At 48.6% G+C, this 15,772-nt stretch overlaps 1 protein-coding gene across 1 annotated transcript; it reads right to left on the bottom strand.

Moving 5' to 3' along the window:
- Positions 1-4,135: 4,135 nt before the first annotated feature.
- kctd8 (potassium channel tetramerization domain containing 8) lies at positions 4,136-14,832 on the bottom strand. The gene is made up of 2 exons (XM_028960303.1): positions 13,715-14,832; positions 4,136-5,304 (listed from the first exon to the last, which is right to left on the bottom strand). The coding sequence occupies exons 1-2, from the start codon at positions 14,520-14,522 to the stop codon at positions 4,796-4,798; spliced, it is 1,317 nt and encodes a 438-aa protein (XP_028816136.1). The 5' UTR covers positions 14,523-14,832; the 3' UTR covers positions 4,136-4,795.
- Positions 14,833-15,772: the final 940 nt, after the last annotated feature.

Here is a 15,772-nt window from a genome sequence, read left to right as displayed (position 1 = left end):
AAAGACGCGGGATTGTTGCTGTAAAGCGGCTTGTAGCAAGATCTCGGAATGAACGGGCCGGGCCGGGCCTGCGTTCAGCCGGGATGAATGGATTACAAGTGGAAAGCTGCGGAAGGGGACGGCGGGGAGGAGGATGCCTCTGCTGGAGATGAATGGCGAGCTGATTGGGGAAGAAATGGCCCATTATGCCGGCGTTATCTTCCCCCCGCGGCGATAACCGGTTGGAGGCAGCGCCCGACTGCGCCTGGCTCAATTAGAAGCGGCCCTGAAAACGGCGTACGGAGACACACGCCCACACAGCTCAGTACTTACCGGGCCACAGACCGGCAGCAGTCAGGGAACCTGGCGGCAGTGGGGTGGAGCCGTTCACCGCCACGCCGCTGCTCGTTCGCTCGTCAGTTCTCACCTGTCACTGCAGGTAACTGCAGGTGGGAATTTGTACTTATTCTGTTGAATACAGAATCGATCGGCCTGTCGTGGCCTCGGAAACTCACAATAATGATAATAATAAGAACAACATTCATAATCTTAACAATGAAATCGCATTCCGGTCGACATTCCAATGGACATTGTATCAACGATGGAAAATTGGTTCACCTTAATGCTTTAAATATTGATATTAATGTTTATTGAAGTGAGGTTTCCAACCACTTGAATAGTCTTTTAGGCGCTGAGGCGCTTTCACACCTCAGCATGTTCACTTTGAACATTGAATTATTTTCCGCTTGATTTGGTTTCCTTTCACACAGGAAAAAATCGAAGTCAAATAACGCAAGAACTTTCTCCCTGCTGGTCAGATTTATCACCATGGGAACAACTAAAGTACATCCAGGAAGCAGATCTGCTGTTTGTAAGAAATTGGAGGGGTCAGCAGTGGGCAGCCATGACAGGCGGGGAGCAGAGTGTGGGGACGGTGCTTTGATCAGCGCTACCTTGGTGGATCGGGATTCGAACCAGCAACCTTCTGATAACCGCTAGGCCACCACTGCCCCTGCTAGGCCACCACTGCCACCACAACCACTGTGGTATCTAATAACACTCTTCTCTGATAAAGTGTATTATCCCACTGTTCAATGTACTACACTTAAGTTGCAAAAAAAAGAGAATACTAATAAATGCATATGCGACCATGAATAAATTTTTTTTTAATGCATTGCGGTTCAGTTCTAAACACTGGAGTCAATAAGTGAATGTTGTTCTATTAACGGTGAGCCACGTGCGTCCTGCTGTCAGCGTCAGGCTGTGACAGGCGTCGGTGTGAGGCAGTCACCCTCGTCATCGGGCCTTGACATGCAGGTCTCCCATCCCCCCATCACTGGCCCTGACCTGGAGAGGCAGCAAGAGGGCGTGCTCTGGAGAAGGGGGCGGGACGGCATCATTGTTTGTGGAGAGCCACTTACTCCAAAGTTGCCATGGAGATTTTTTGAACAACGGCCACAGACTCTTTTTCTTTTTCTTTTTTTCCCGCATTCAGATGCATTTTAATATTCTCCATCCTGCAAGGCATGTTGTTTTTGATGTTGCTGTATTGGCTGCGAGACAGGCGGCGTGGACAATGCTTCCTGTCAAAACTCGCCCCAAAAGGCTGTTCATTACAATATCTGACAGACGCACACAATGTCTCATAAAAGGCAATGATAGCATATGCCAGGCGTTTTTCGCTGCTTCTTCCCGTTTCATCACAGACCCAGTGGCTCAGTGTTTAATGGTGTTCCAGGGGAAAAAAGGAATTCCAGTCCATTTCCATTTAATTACTGAGCTGAAAATGAAATGTGGCCAAAAAAATTCAAGACTAAATATTTGACACCGTGAATGTAAATAAATGTTGCTGCCAATAAATGTGGCCAATTACTGCACTAATGAACTCATACTGATGCCAGATGACAATTGTTCCACCAATGCTGGGTTTACATTGCAGGCCTTGAGTTTTTACATCTCATATAAATGGAAATGTTAGCATTTTTATTTAATTGTTTAATTTTAATTTTGCCCATATTCACTTTTTTTCCGTATTGATACTGTTGTGACACATAATGTACTATGAAATTATGCAACGTTATTATCCCAACATCTCAGACGTAACCAGTCCATGAAGCAAGTGTTCTGTTAGGGTCCCTTGGCGGATTGCATTCTCACTGAACCTTACTGCTCTCAAAAAAACAAGTAAAAATGTTGATTGATAATTTTATGAACATGGAACCATTTGTCTTAAAGCTTTGTCTCTTTCTGCCTGGACAGACATAAAATAATTGCATGACATTAAACATGCAAAATCAACATTTGCTTTTTATGTTTTATGTACTTTATTAATGATTTATCATTGACTTTTCCCCGGACCAGGTATTTGGCATCTCCCATGTCTTCTGTCTGCCCTGAATGTTGTCTGCTGATTTAGGTTGTATAAATGTATCCATGTTGTGTCTCCCCTTGTCCAGTCGTTTGTCTTTTATTGCCCTGTGTAAAGTTACATTTTTCTGTCAAGTTTATTTATTACTGAACCCCTGTCTTTGTGAGTTGTGCTTTTGCGTCCTTCTCTGTCCTGTGAGATTGTGACATTTACGCTATTGAAGATTTACATTATTAAAGGTAGTTTCTTAAATTTGTATTTTTAAATTTGTATTTTAATTTAAACATCGCTTTTGGTGTTGGCCTAGAATTTACCTCAATGCACAAAGGCAGTGTCCTCTGTAGCACCTCCAGCAGAAATTCCCCAAAGACTCCGGTACTTAAAATTCTGCTGCGCTGCTGCTGACTCACCGTCACAATGGCCACCGCAGCCCTCAGCGGCTTCCAGTCGATACAGGATTCAATTCCAGGAACTTGTCATTACTTACAACGCTATCAATAGTGCTGCGCCACCCGTCCCCCCAGCCGGCCTCATCATTGCATCATGGCCTGTTTATTTCACCCATTTTTCTCTCGGCTCTCTACAGTTCAGAGGGAAATGCTATCATCGCCCACTGTAAGACAACACAGTTAAGTAGTAGACTAGCGAGTAAGACACTCGCCTATGACCACAAAGTCCCAGGTTCAAACCCCGCTTACTACCATTGGGTCCCTTAGCCCTGAGTGTCTCCAGGGGGGGACTGTCCTTGTAACTACTGATTGTAAGGCGTTCTGGATGAATGGAAACATAAGAACTCAATTTACACAAGCACTGACCAATAAAGTCCCACCTGGTTCATCAGGAACTGTCTAAAGACATTTTTAGTTTTACACAACGCTTTTATTACAACACATGCCACGAAAAAAAAAAAAAACAGCACGTTACGTTCTCCACGTCACCGCATGGTTGACATTTCACACAACGCTCCCACGTGGACGCAGGTTTTAAGAAACCAAAGACTCGTTTTAGAGAAAAGCTTCCGCGTTTGGACGGGGCCTAATCTGATACCACAAGAGGAGTGTGAGATCACGGTGAGCCCCGAAAATGAAGATCACGCCTTCAACTCTCCTGACAAACTGAGTCGGCAAAGACCAACACAATGTTCTCAAGAAGCTGAGTTACGTGAATGCCTCACCAACATCCAACCTTGGTTTCGGGTTCTTGTTGTGATTGTCTTACGTTACGGTATCCGCTCTACTTGACTCACCTGTAGAGATGAGTAGAACATCGCAAGTCTCCGGTGTTGTCTCTAGTACAGAAAGATGACCATTTGGTCCAAGAGGACGAGATCAAGGCTACAGTTCTACCACCAGGCTTTTCATGTTTTGATTGGAATCCAAAATCCAATCTCTCTGTGCCGATAAAGTGGAATCATGTGAACTGAGCATTTACACACTTGCTGCGTGTGCTGTGAACCTGTGCTGGCGGTTGCCTGGAACTCGTCTGTTCAAAACAGTTTCTTGTGAAAATCTGAATGGTGTGCAAACTGACCAAAAAGAGAGATTTGTCACATCAAGTTCACACAACTGGTATTTCTGATTAGTTTAATGCAATAGTAGAGTCAGAATCAATGGAGTGAATTAAGAATCCACACCTGGCAACTTGCATATCAGGGTCAACAAGAGCATCATATTTTTTTAATTGACTGTCATCCAAGCTGGCATTCAATACATCTCGGCACAATAACAGTACGGTAGCACTAAATGCAATAAAATTGGATTTAAATTCGGAGTGTGATCTTCAGCGGCAGTGATCAGAACCGGTTCAGAATTGGGCTACATTATGTAAATAAGAAGGCGAATGAGTGGCTTTCATGTTTATTATACAATTTTTAACATCGATTATTTACAGAACTTCACAACACCCGGTCATCCTAAAAGAATGTCGACGCACCCCTAAAAAAAACCATACAAGACACAGTCACCTCACCAGACACACGTGAGCAGCCCATGTACAACTAGTACAACTAGTAAAAAAAATTATGAACACCGCAGGACATTCCTATTTCACCAAAACACATCTTTGAGATGTTCCTCAGCATTCACAGTTGTCATTTGAAATCTGAGTGACAGATAGGATATCTTTTTTTTTTTTTTTTACGGATTAAGTTTTTATGCAAAGTAGACAGCTGCACAGCATGTGACTGTGCAGTTTTCACGTTCGCAGGAAACGCAGTCGTGGTTGGGTTGATGAAAGCTCTCGTTTGGCACTATGATGACAATTGGTAGCCCTTCAGGCAAGAGTGCTGTCCCTTCCCTCAGAAAGGGAATTGGCGTAAAGATCCCGTTCCCATGAATTCTGAATCGGGGAACAGTGTTCTGAGTTCACATAAAAAGAGAGTCTTATGTTAATGTGAATTTGTGAGACGGTCAGAAGAACAAAAAGAGAGAGAAGAAATGGCTGGGTGTTCTAGAGGCCGTACTTCTGCAGGAGTTCCGACTGCCACTGCCGCTTGCGCTCAGGGAACGCGGTGGGGATCTTAATCTTGTGGAAGTCCCGGATGCACTGCTTCATCTCCTCCTTGGCGCTGGGCCTCTCAGCGGGCTTCCGCCGACTCAGGGCCCCGCCTCCGTCCCGCAGCCCCACCCCGCTGCCCAGCGACTGGAAGAGGTCGCTGTTCCGCCGCTTCTCTGGGAGCTCCATCCACTGCACAGACGAGCCCTTTTTGGGCGGCCGGCCCAGGGTGAGGGTGCTGGGCGGGCGGGAGACAGAGTGGAGTGCGCCGCATGGGGCCACCGAGCCCCTGCCCACGCCGTCGTGGGACATGTCCTGCGGTGACGTGGCCTCGGAGTGAGTCTCGGAGCTGGAGGTGGAGAGCTCGTTCAGGGACGCGCCGCTCTCACTGCCTTTGTCTGGCATCTTCTCCGACTTTGGCTCCTCGCTGTCCTGCTTGTTGGAGACTGCCTTGGAGGCTGGTCCTGTGCGGAGAAACAGACATAACAATTCAGCCAACACTTCACACGTCATGTCATTGTTAATGAAGAGAGCGTCTGACCAGCTGCAAGACCCTACAGCGGATAGTGAGGACAGCTGAGAAGATCATCGTAGGCTCTCTTCCCTCCATAACCGACATGTACCACACAGGCTGCATCAGAAAGGCCACCAGCATTGTGACGGACTCTACACACCCCTCACATGACCTCTTCACCCTCCTGCCATCCGGAAAACGGTGCCGAAGCATTCGGGTCCTCACTGCCAGACTCTGGAACAGCTCCATCCCTCAGGCCACCAGACACCTGAACACTCAGGGACTAAAACACTCGCCTATGAACCAGAAGAACCGGGTTCAAACCCCACTTACTACCATTGTGTCCCTGAGCAAGACACTTAACCCTGAGTGTCTCCAGGGGGGGACTGTCCCTGTAACTTCTGATTGTAAGTCGCTCTGGATAAGGGAGTCTGGTAAATGCTGTAAATGTAAAATGTAAATGTTTTAATTTACATGTAGTTGAAATTACAATAAAGCTCAACTTGAACACTTGAATTCAACATCTCAAACCTGTCAAGGAGACCAGCGGTTGGATTTATTTGTCAGCAGGACAATTGTAACTCGTTCAAAAACCCCTGCAAAGGTACGTAATAGCACAGGGAGGGAACATCACTCAGTAAATAAATCTAAAGGAGCATGAAAATCATAAGTCTTTTACTAGCAATGCATTGCATACTAGCAAAAATGACAGAGCAGCCAGTGAGCCTTTTAATGCATGGCAAATTGAGCGCTTAATGGAAGTCCGATATTTTCAAATTCAGTAACAATTTGGAAAAAAAAACAGGTTTATTAAACCTAATATTGCAGAATCATTATGAAGCTGAGCTCTTGAAGCTTTCTAGAGACGATGTTTATTCTTTTTTTTCGGCTCGGGTTGGAAGGTGGCTTTTATTTACTGGACATCAAACCTCTGACCCACTCCTCTGAAGCACTCCGTAATGAAATGGTCTCTCTGGGGTGTTAACACTACTAATTTCCACAGCGGCAGCAGTCCCCGCCGACAACCAAGACATTCACAGATTTATCAGACGCCCTTATCCAGAGCGACTTACAGTCAGCATTTACAGGGACAGTCCCCCCCTGGAGACACTTAGGGTTAAGTGTCTTGCTCAGGGACACGATGGTAGTAAGTGGGATTTGAGCCTGGGTCTTCTGGTTCATAGGAGAGTGTGTTACCCACTAGGCTAGTACCACCCTATGTGTATAGATGTCATATTTCATCCCGATTGATGTCTTATGGTCCACGTGTGTCCGTGAGTCAGATTACTTTGTTGACAGGGGGTCCATAAATGTTTCAATTGATGTGGCTGTATAAACCAGGGACTGACCATATCTGACCATGTGTTCTCCGGTGGCCTCCTCCACTCCACCTGCCAGTGTGACGTGACTTTATCATAAACAGAAATAAGGGCGCTCAAACGAACGTTGGACGAGGCGTGTGAGATGAAAGTAAAGGTAAGTACATAACGGTCCATGCCATCTTGTTCCTTTTGTCACGTGCCCGTATAGGGAGGAGGAACATGGACAATGTGAACTAGGTGGACGGTGACAAGGAGGAACATCCGGACCAAACTAAAGGACAATAACAGTGTATTTAAATACTGTTTTATGGAGGGGACACATAGGAGGGAGAACCAACACTAGAGACAAGAACACAGCACAATAAACAGCAAGCAACTCTACTCCAAACACCTCAGTGAGGAGGAACCATCGTCTTCATACCCTGGACCAGACCATGGGCGGAGCCAGCAATCAGAAACCGCAACCCCACTGCCTGCAGAGGGACGTCGCCCCTTTAATCTCAACATCATCCAACTCTGTAAATGCTCCTCTATTCATACGAAATCAGACTAGCTCGGGTCGGGATTTGTGCCAGAAGAGACCCCCCCCATGTCCACTTCAGATCGAAGCTACTGAGCTCATCTCTGGTTCAACCTGGAGGTCAGGTGAATAAATCCAGTGTGAGTCCTTCAAGATGAAGCCTCAGTTATATCACATACACACACAAAGCCTATCAACCTGTCAATCTATGACAACATTCATATATTTTGTGTAAAAACCACGTTGCAAGGGCTGCAATGGGGAAATTATCATTTTATTATTATCTCTTTTTATTAATTGTGGAGCATTTGACAAGAGATCTGAGATTTATATCCTATGAAGCTTTCAGCACGAATATGAAACGCCAAACTTCCCTAATGGGAACAGGCTTGAATGAATGTTTTATAAACTGACCAGCCTGTCAGTCATTCGCTATTTGGGAGAAGCTGAGTGCAAACTGCAGCTGGGAGAACAGAAGGGACTCGCTTTGCAGAATCCTGCAGTAACGCAGTCACGAGAAACAAATAATTATTCAGCATGCAGAGTCTGAACATTTAGAAAAAAATATTATAATTATTTTTAATGCAGGCCTATTAAAATTAAGCTAATTGTTTCATCACAGAATGTTGACCCCGATGACTCTGACGATTGCTAAGCCATAAATAATTAGCGAAATTCATCACAATGATCCGCTGCAGGCCCCTCCCACAGTTTCAGGGTGGATGTCGGGACCCCCAGAAGCTGTAGGTCAGCACATCTGAGTGTCCTTGATGGGATCTGGTCGGAGGCGCGGGATGCAGACGGTTTCATGATGGAGACCAGCGCCAACATTTCATCACGGCATAACCATATTATTACCCAGTTTCCATAATCCACACCGGTCCTTACTGTACAATTCACTGCAGGTAATGTTTTTTCGGTGAGTGGTAAGAGTGTTATAAGGCATGTTATAAGGCTTTTAAAAAGCTCTACTTGTCGGGTTGGGTCGGATTCCCTCGGGCTCGGGCCTAACTTGTTTGGAGTCTGGAGGCCACAGAGTGGTGCATAAATGACTTATGAAATATACTACACAAAATAATTGTCTGCATACGAACCTTTGAAAATGAAGTAATTAATACAACTTTTTTAAAAAGCCCGTCCAAATCCCCTCCAGACGTGTCCCTCACTTTTACTCAATTTTCTGAAGACAGCGCTCGCAGCTCCTTTAACAGCAGAGACCTGGAATTCTACTAAAACACACACACACACACACACACACACACACGTACGGTTCAGGCATGCACATGCAGTTCAGTGCAACGGCACAGACTCGTTATTAATATTGTTAGTATTCAAGTCACTGGGACTCTCTATTATCTGTCTCCTTCCTACGCCTCAGTTGTTCCACTCTGCCACTGTATTCATTTTGTTCTTCGTAACTCGCTTTGTGCATTCAGCGCGACGCCGCGCCTCCTTAATCTGCGTGCGGATGGACACGTGTGGCGGCGTCTCCCTCCAAGCTGCCCCGTGCAGCGCTTCCACTTTCCCCGCCGGGATGCGTTCGAAACCTTTGGGCCGTACAAGGGGACGTCCAGCCATTAGCGTCCTGCCAACGTTCACCATAAAAGACCAAACGATGACAGCGAGCCATGCGGACAAGACACTCAGCCCTGCTCCGGCGCCACCTGGCTCGTTCGAATGCAGATTCGCACACCAACACACACCGTAACAGCGAGAAAGCATCTCGCGAGCTCGTGATCAAGGTGTTATTTAAATTGATTCTTTTTCTCTCTCTCTCTCTCTCTCTCTCTCTCGACTCGTACTGTGCAGTAGCAGATGTCCTCACAATCATCCCGTCCCCCGGAGGCGAGACGACGTCCCCGGAATAACGCGCCCGAGAGCGGTGTAAACATATTGCGCTCCCTGGTGCATCCTGGGTAATCTGCGCTGGCGTCCGCGCTCCGGGAGAAGCGAGCGAGGGTGTTCAGAGGGGAACCCGCGAACGGCATGCGACAATTCAATTAACGGACGCTTTTAATAAAACCTCGAGCTCCGGTGGGACCTTCGGATGAAGAGCCTCGGCCTTGTCGGAAACGCGAGGGAAGGGATTGTTGGTTCCGCCTGGCCACTTCCCCACCTGCCTCGTACGCCGGGCCTTATCTGCGCTCGCGAAAGGCCCGCAAGTCGAGCTAATTGGAAAGGCGCGCGGCACGAGCCCGGCGCAGGCCCGGCAGGCTTGTTATCTGCGCGGCGGGGGCGTATCGCTCCCGTCCACGCCCGGGAAAACACATCAGTCACTGTCGGAATGCTGATGAACGTCCCGCGCGCCGAGGAAGTTTGCAAACTTCTCCGGGAGACAGGTGTCGGGCCGCATCCATCACGCCAGCAGCCGCCGCGGGCCCGAGGAGCGCCCGTCTCGCCTGCGAACATGCCGAGGATCACACTTCAAATCAGTGACGGCCCTGCGCCCTCTTTACCTCCGACCGCATCGAGCAGGAAGTGGTTCAGTGGGAAGACAGACAGGCCTGAGCGCTTCTGCCCCATCTCTGTCCAGTCTTACTGGACCTTATTTTCCTACGGCATGGGGCACATTCATTCCTCAGATCTGGTAATCGGTACGTGGGTCATGGTAGTGGGCGTGGCCCTGAGATTTACATTTACAGCATTTACCAGATGCCCTTATCCAGAGCGACTTACAATCAGTAGTTACAGGGACAGTCAGGGTTAAGTGTCCTGCTCAGGGACACGATGGTAGTAAGTGGGATTTGAACCTGGGTCTTCTGGTTCATAGGCAAGTGTGTTACCCACTAGGCTACTACCACCCATTTACAGGGACAGTCCCCCTGGAGACACTCAGGGTTAAGTGTCTTGCTCAGGGACACGATGGTAGTAAGTGGGGTTTGAACCTGGGTCTTCTGGTTCATAGGTGAGTGTGTTACCCCACTAGGCTACTACATTTACATTTACATTTACATTTACATTTACAGCATTTATCAGACGCCCTTATCCAGAGCGACTTACAATCAGTAGTTACAGGGACAGTCTCCCTGGAGCAACTTAGGGTTAAGTGTCTTGCTCAGGGACACAATGGCAGTAAGTGGGATTCGAACCCGGGTCTTCTGGTTCATAGGCGAGTGTGTTACCCGCTAGGCTACTACCACCCTATTACTACTACCACCCTGATGTGGCACAGTATGGTGTTATATGAGGATACAGATGAACTGTTATTTCTCAGGCTCCGCTCCGGATCAGCTGAGGTTTCTGTAATTTAAGCTCTGGCGGGGTTTGAAATTGATTCGATCTGCAGAGTCCCCTGGTTCCGAGTTTGGAGTAGTCGTGGGATGACGCTTTGTCAGTTCGAACCGCGTTTCGTTGGACGAGTGACGAAAAGCAAATCACGAATGACGCAACTTCAGCAAGTCTCTCCGAGAGACCCAGCACACTGAGGAGATATGGAATTGCTTCTGGAGGAACCAATAAAAGAATGAGAGAACATCCCGCAGTAAAATCTGATGTCCGATCCAAAAGAATGGACAAACTCAGAGCACCGTGTTATGGAGATTGGAAGTCTGTATTTTTTTTTTTACTCCTTATGTTCCTAAAGGTGATATATGGATCACATTCCCATTTTCATCAAATAACCAAGTCAAAGGTTTATTGTTTTTTTCCATGTTTTTTTTTTCTTATTATCTGTATATTTCATTCAGTTAAATATGAACTATTTCAGAAGACTTCTATATGTAAATATTCCTATAATTACAAAACAAATGTATATTGTAAACTTACATATAGGTTAACATGGGTTCATATTATTTTAGATTTTGCTCAGTTTCTCCCCAGCTGGCCTGGACCCTCAACAGAGGCGACTGCTAAACAGTAGCAGGTACCTGATTCGAACTGCTGTTGCGGTGCCAACACAGTCCTGGGTGGCCATGTGCCACGCCAAGGCATTCGCCATGCGTTTCTCCTCAGCTTCAGCCATGGAATCCTCACTCAGCTGCTGCTGGCGTTGGCACCCGGTACCAATCATTCTGGGCGCCAGGGTAAATAAACCGGTCAGCGCCACCCTGACGGGCCAGCCTTTCCTCCAGAAGGAGGTGTCTGCTGAGCCTCGGTCCTGCCAGACTCGCTGGAGGTGTCAGCGTGTACAGAACTGTGCAAAATTCGATCGAATTTAACGCAACACAGTAGAACTGTAAATCCTGGCCCGGCCATCATTTTAGTCAGGTCGGGCTGGGTCGAGCTCCTGTAGTACCTGTCCCTGCCGTATGATTCGCTGCTTGTGAATTTGATTGGTAAAAGAGGTTCGCAGGTTGAAAATTTGTCTTATTAAATGTAAAAAATTTTTATTAAATGTTCACTTGATTTGCAATTCTCGGCCACCGTCGTCAGGTGATGCGTTTTAAACATCGCGAGAGAGATGCGAAAATGGACGCTGAGGAGGTGAGACGGAGGCTAGCCTCACTCATTTCCATGCACATTTCCTTTCCTTCTTATGCTCCTTTCCCACTGCTCTGGTTCCCCACACCAGCCCCTAAACTCTGCTGGTCTAGCAGCGGGAACCCGTGACGAGTGGTGGGTGGAGTAATTGGCAGCTTTAGAATAGAAAATGGCGGAGAGCCAACGTCTGGCAACATGGAGCACTGAAGCTCTTCTAGCTATATGGACGTTCACAGAAAAATAAATGAAGAATGAAGAAATAAGGGAAGAATTTCACATGAACAACCAAATTGTCAATAAGCTAAAACAAAAAATAATAACGGAAGAATGACAACAGGGACAAAAAGAATAGGCTGTGAAAGGGCCGTTTCTCTGTCATTTCATTTACGCCTTTTACCAGATGCCCTTATCCAGAGCACCTTGCAGTCAGTAGTTACAGGGACAGTCCCCCTGGAGACACTCAGGGTTAAGTGTCTTGCTCAGGGACACAATGGTAGTAAGTGGGGTTCGAACCTGGGTCTTCTGGTTCAGAGGCTAGTGTCTTACCCACTAGGCTACTACCACCCTTGGTTGGTTCCCAGGTCAGCACCGACTGAGTACCAGAACTGGCACCGCCGGCAGCACCAGTGCAGTGGAAATGAGGTACTGGTCTAGCGGGTGCATTTAAAAAGCCGCACCGGTTGGGTCGGCTTCGGCTCGAACTTTTTAGGCCCATTTACAGCTCGTACAGCACAGTTGGGATGAGGTTAGTGCGGTGGCTTCTAAACATTTCACTTGTTTCCACACTTTTGGGTTTTCACAATTGTTAGAATCATAAAAGAAAGATCTGAGGACGGTTAAAAAAAAAAACAAAAAAACGGAATTGTCGGCGAATATTAATCGGCCCGGCGTCTCTTCACCACTTAACCTCCTGTCATTGTAGATTTCATGCCTACAGCGGACAGGCTGCGCGCTCGCTCTCTCCCCGGCGGCAGAAGGGAAGAAGCAGCAGAGAAGACCAGACCGTGTTTGGATGGGTTCTTGGCAGAGCTGCGGGGGTATTCAGCCACGTTCCAGGAGACAGATAATCTAGAACAAATCATTTTCTTCTCGCTTGCTCCCGGTGACCGTCGCCACCTGTGCACGCTCGCTCGACGGATCCCCGTCTCCTCTCTGTCCTCTCTCGTTTCACCGGACTTCACCGCGTCCCTTTCTGCCTTTTCGGCTCCTGACAGCTCCGTAATCAGGCTGACTGGCTCCCTCTCCGACAGGAAGTGTCTGTACAAATGAGGAGGAGAGCGTCGGAGCTGTCTCATGATGGGCTTTTGTAATGAGCCGTGCATTACAAATCGCCCCGAATTGTCCTACCAGGGAGCTTCTACACACTTTCACGTCGTTTCAAGAGCCTTCATCAGAAGATATAGAGCCGTTTGAGGTCGTGATAAAACAATTATGCTACAACTTCCTCAAAGTGGGAGATAATTCTCACATGCTGTGTTTAGAACCCCCCCTAACATGCCAGCACTTGTCTCTCCTGCCTTCGTCCCTGTAGGCTCAGAAGCGATCATCAGCCTGACAAGCGATTAGATAACGTCCTGAGAGGCTGTCGCATGTCACAGTAAAGCTAAATGACGTCCCTGTCAACGGACAATGCCCAGAGGTTCCTGTCCCCTCGCATCAGGACCTGGGTAGACGAAGATCTGGGGTCTGGTGCGGGGACTGACAGAGATCGATCTGCACCCTAGAAGCCCTCCACTTTAATTACGGTGAACATGAAGCGTACGCATAATCGGAAGGTTGTGAATTGTCAAGGTGCCACTGAGGTCCCCTTGATCGAGGTACCGTCCCCACACACTGCTCCCTGGGAGCCTGTTTTTTTTTGTCACCATGTGCTTCACTTCCACGTTCACTTTGGAAGCCTCAAGCCTGATCTACCTCAATGGCTGGTGAGCAGAAAACCAAAGGGTACAAGGCAAGGACCTAAAAGTTCTACAGCGGGTACCTACGATGTCAGGCTGAACTCCTGCCTACTTCACCACACCAAGACATCCCCGCCAGCTCAGCTCTGCTATCGTCTGGACCGGAGGACCGGTCGTCACATGAAGGGACTCCCGACTTACTGAAGAAGATGTACTCGGTGTAGCTGCTCCAGACCTTATCGTCCCTGTACTGGTTGATGAAGGCCGCCGTCCCGGTCGTGTTGCACGCCACCATTTGGAATCCCGCCTCGGAGAGCTTGTCGAACGCTTGCTCCAGGTAGGTGAACTTCAGGTAGAAGCGGGACGTGTACTTCTCCGGAGGACGGTCCGGGTCCCTGCTCTCGTTCAGGGTGTCCCCAAACACCTCCTTCGCCAGGGCGATGCGGCCGCACACCATGATGCGCGCCACGCGCCGGAACTTGGCGTCGGCCTGGTTGTCCCGCACCACGGTGTAAGAGCCGCGGTAGCCCACGGTGATGAACCCGGTCCTCTTGTCCGCGGTGGCGGTGGCGGCGCGGCCGACCTGCTCGCTGCTCTGGGAGCTGTCCTCGATGTCGCTCTGGCAGCCCTCGTCGTTCATGGACGGCTGCTTGGACACCCGGGGGCCCAGCAGCCGGAGCAGCTCGGCCAGCTGGAAGTGCTCGGCCTCCCGCTGGAGGCGCTCCCGCTCGGGGAAGTGCTCCGGCAGGACCAGCTGCCGGTCGCGCAGGAAGTCCAGCACGTAGCGGAAGAGGAAGCCGTCGCGGTCGATGAAGAAGCGGCCGCGGCTGTCGCGGGGCAGCTCGCGGGGCGTGCAGCGGGTGAACATGGCGTGGAGGGTGGTGTCCGGGACGCTCACCAGAGTGGAGCGCTTGGTCACATACACCTGGCCGCCCACGTTGAGCTCCACCACCTCGGGGTAGGGACTGGACATCTCGCTGATGGGTAGGATGGTCTCTTTCATGGCCATGGTCCTCAGAGTCTGACCAAGGTGAGAAAGAATTGGAGAGAGTTCAGTTCACCACCTGTACAGATCCATAAAGGAAGGGGGGGGGGGGAGAAATGGAGGTCGCTTGGGGCTTCACGTCTGAAAGGGTTCTTGAAGTTTTGGAGGGAAAAAAGACCACATGTCTACTGTGGACAGAGTGGGAGAACAGAAGATGAAGAAAAAAGGAGGAAGGTTGAAATATCAAGTTCCCTCAACGGCGGACGCGGCGGTAATGAAGAGAACTGGAGAGAGGGAGGGAGAGAGGGAGAAAGAGAGAGAGAGAGAGGGGGGGGTTTGGGCTGAACGACTCTCATCACTATTTGTCCAGGATCTGGGGGAAGCCACAATGACATCATCCGCAGAATGTAAGTGGGCGGAGCCAGAGCAATTTGTGGGGTTCCGCCTTTTAAAGGAGAATCGGACCCGTTACAACGTGATATTTCAATTTTATTTTATATAAAAGCTATCTCACATGTTCACAGAAAAGCGAATTATGTCAAACCGAGCAATCTCATTCTGATTTAGGTTCTTGCATCCTCATATTTTTCCATCCCAGTTGAATCAGTCCTCCTCCTGATGGTAGTGTACAGCGCCATCGTGTGGACAGACACAGTACAGCCCAGAGCATTTGAAACCAATTGATCTCAATCATTCCTAAGACGTTGCTTGATTGGTGCACAGTGCACAATGTATTTGACACTGAATTGAACATCAAATAATTTACGTGCTCATTTGCAGTTCTGGGTTTTTTTCCCCTCACAGTGTTTTGTGTGGGTGCCGGTTCCACCCCCCACCCCTCTGCAGACTGCAGCCTTGTAACCATTGTAATCGCTGGATTCTCGGAGCGTAAACGCCTGCCATGCCAATTTAAAACCTCAGACGACGAAAGACTTGCAGGTTATTTTAGCAGCTTTAGGTTCTTAATAAGTGTCTCCTCGATAACAACCCCGCCTGGTGCACTGCCACAGGGCAGACGGAACACGACGCCATGCGTCGCTCTCCGTCTCTGGTGCATCCTTAACTGGTGAATCCTCCTCGAATGCTTCACAGACGCTTAGCTTCGGCATGATCGATCTCTCGATTTTTGTGAAAGTGAAACCGGGGAAGGTGCTCCGGCACAGGGGGGTCAAAGGTGACGGAGCCTGTTTCCAAAGTGCATGGTTTGCCGAGGGGCCAATGAACTTCACCTCCCCCAGGCCGGTTTCATTAATCCACAATCTCAGTAGGCCAGT

The sequence above is a fragment of the Denticeps clupeoides genome, chromosome 18 (genome assembly GCF_900700375.1).
Source record: "Denticeps clupeoides chromosome 18, fDenClu1.1, whole genome shotgun sequence".
In the NCBI taxonomy this organism is placed as follows: Eukaryota; Metazoa; Chordata; class Actinopteri; order Clupeiformes; family Denticipitidae; genus Denticeps; species Denticeps clupeoides.
The sequence above is the reverse complement of the archived record's forward strand: the minus strand, read 5'-3'. Positions and strand labels throughout refer to the sequence as shown.

Bases quoted from the DNA above. Each gene is read 5' to 3' on its own strand.
- kctd8 (XM_028960303.1), bottom strand. From the start codon at position 14,522: ATGGCCATGAAAGAGACCATCCTACCCATCAGCGAGATGTCCAGTCCC. The intron at 5,305-13,714 runs GTAAGTCGGGAG...TTCTCCGCACAG, and splicing joins CACCGAGTACATCTTCTTCA to GACCAGCCTCCAAGGCAGTC.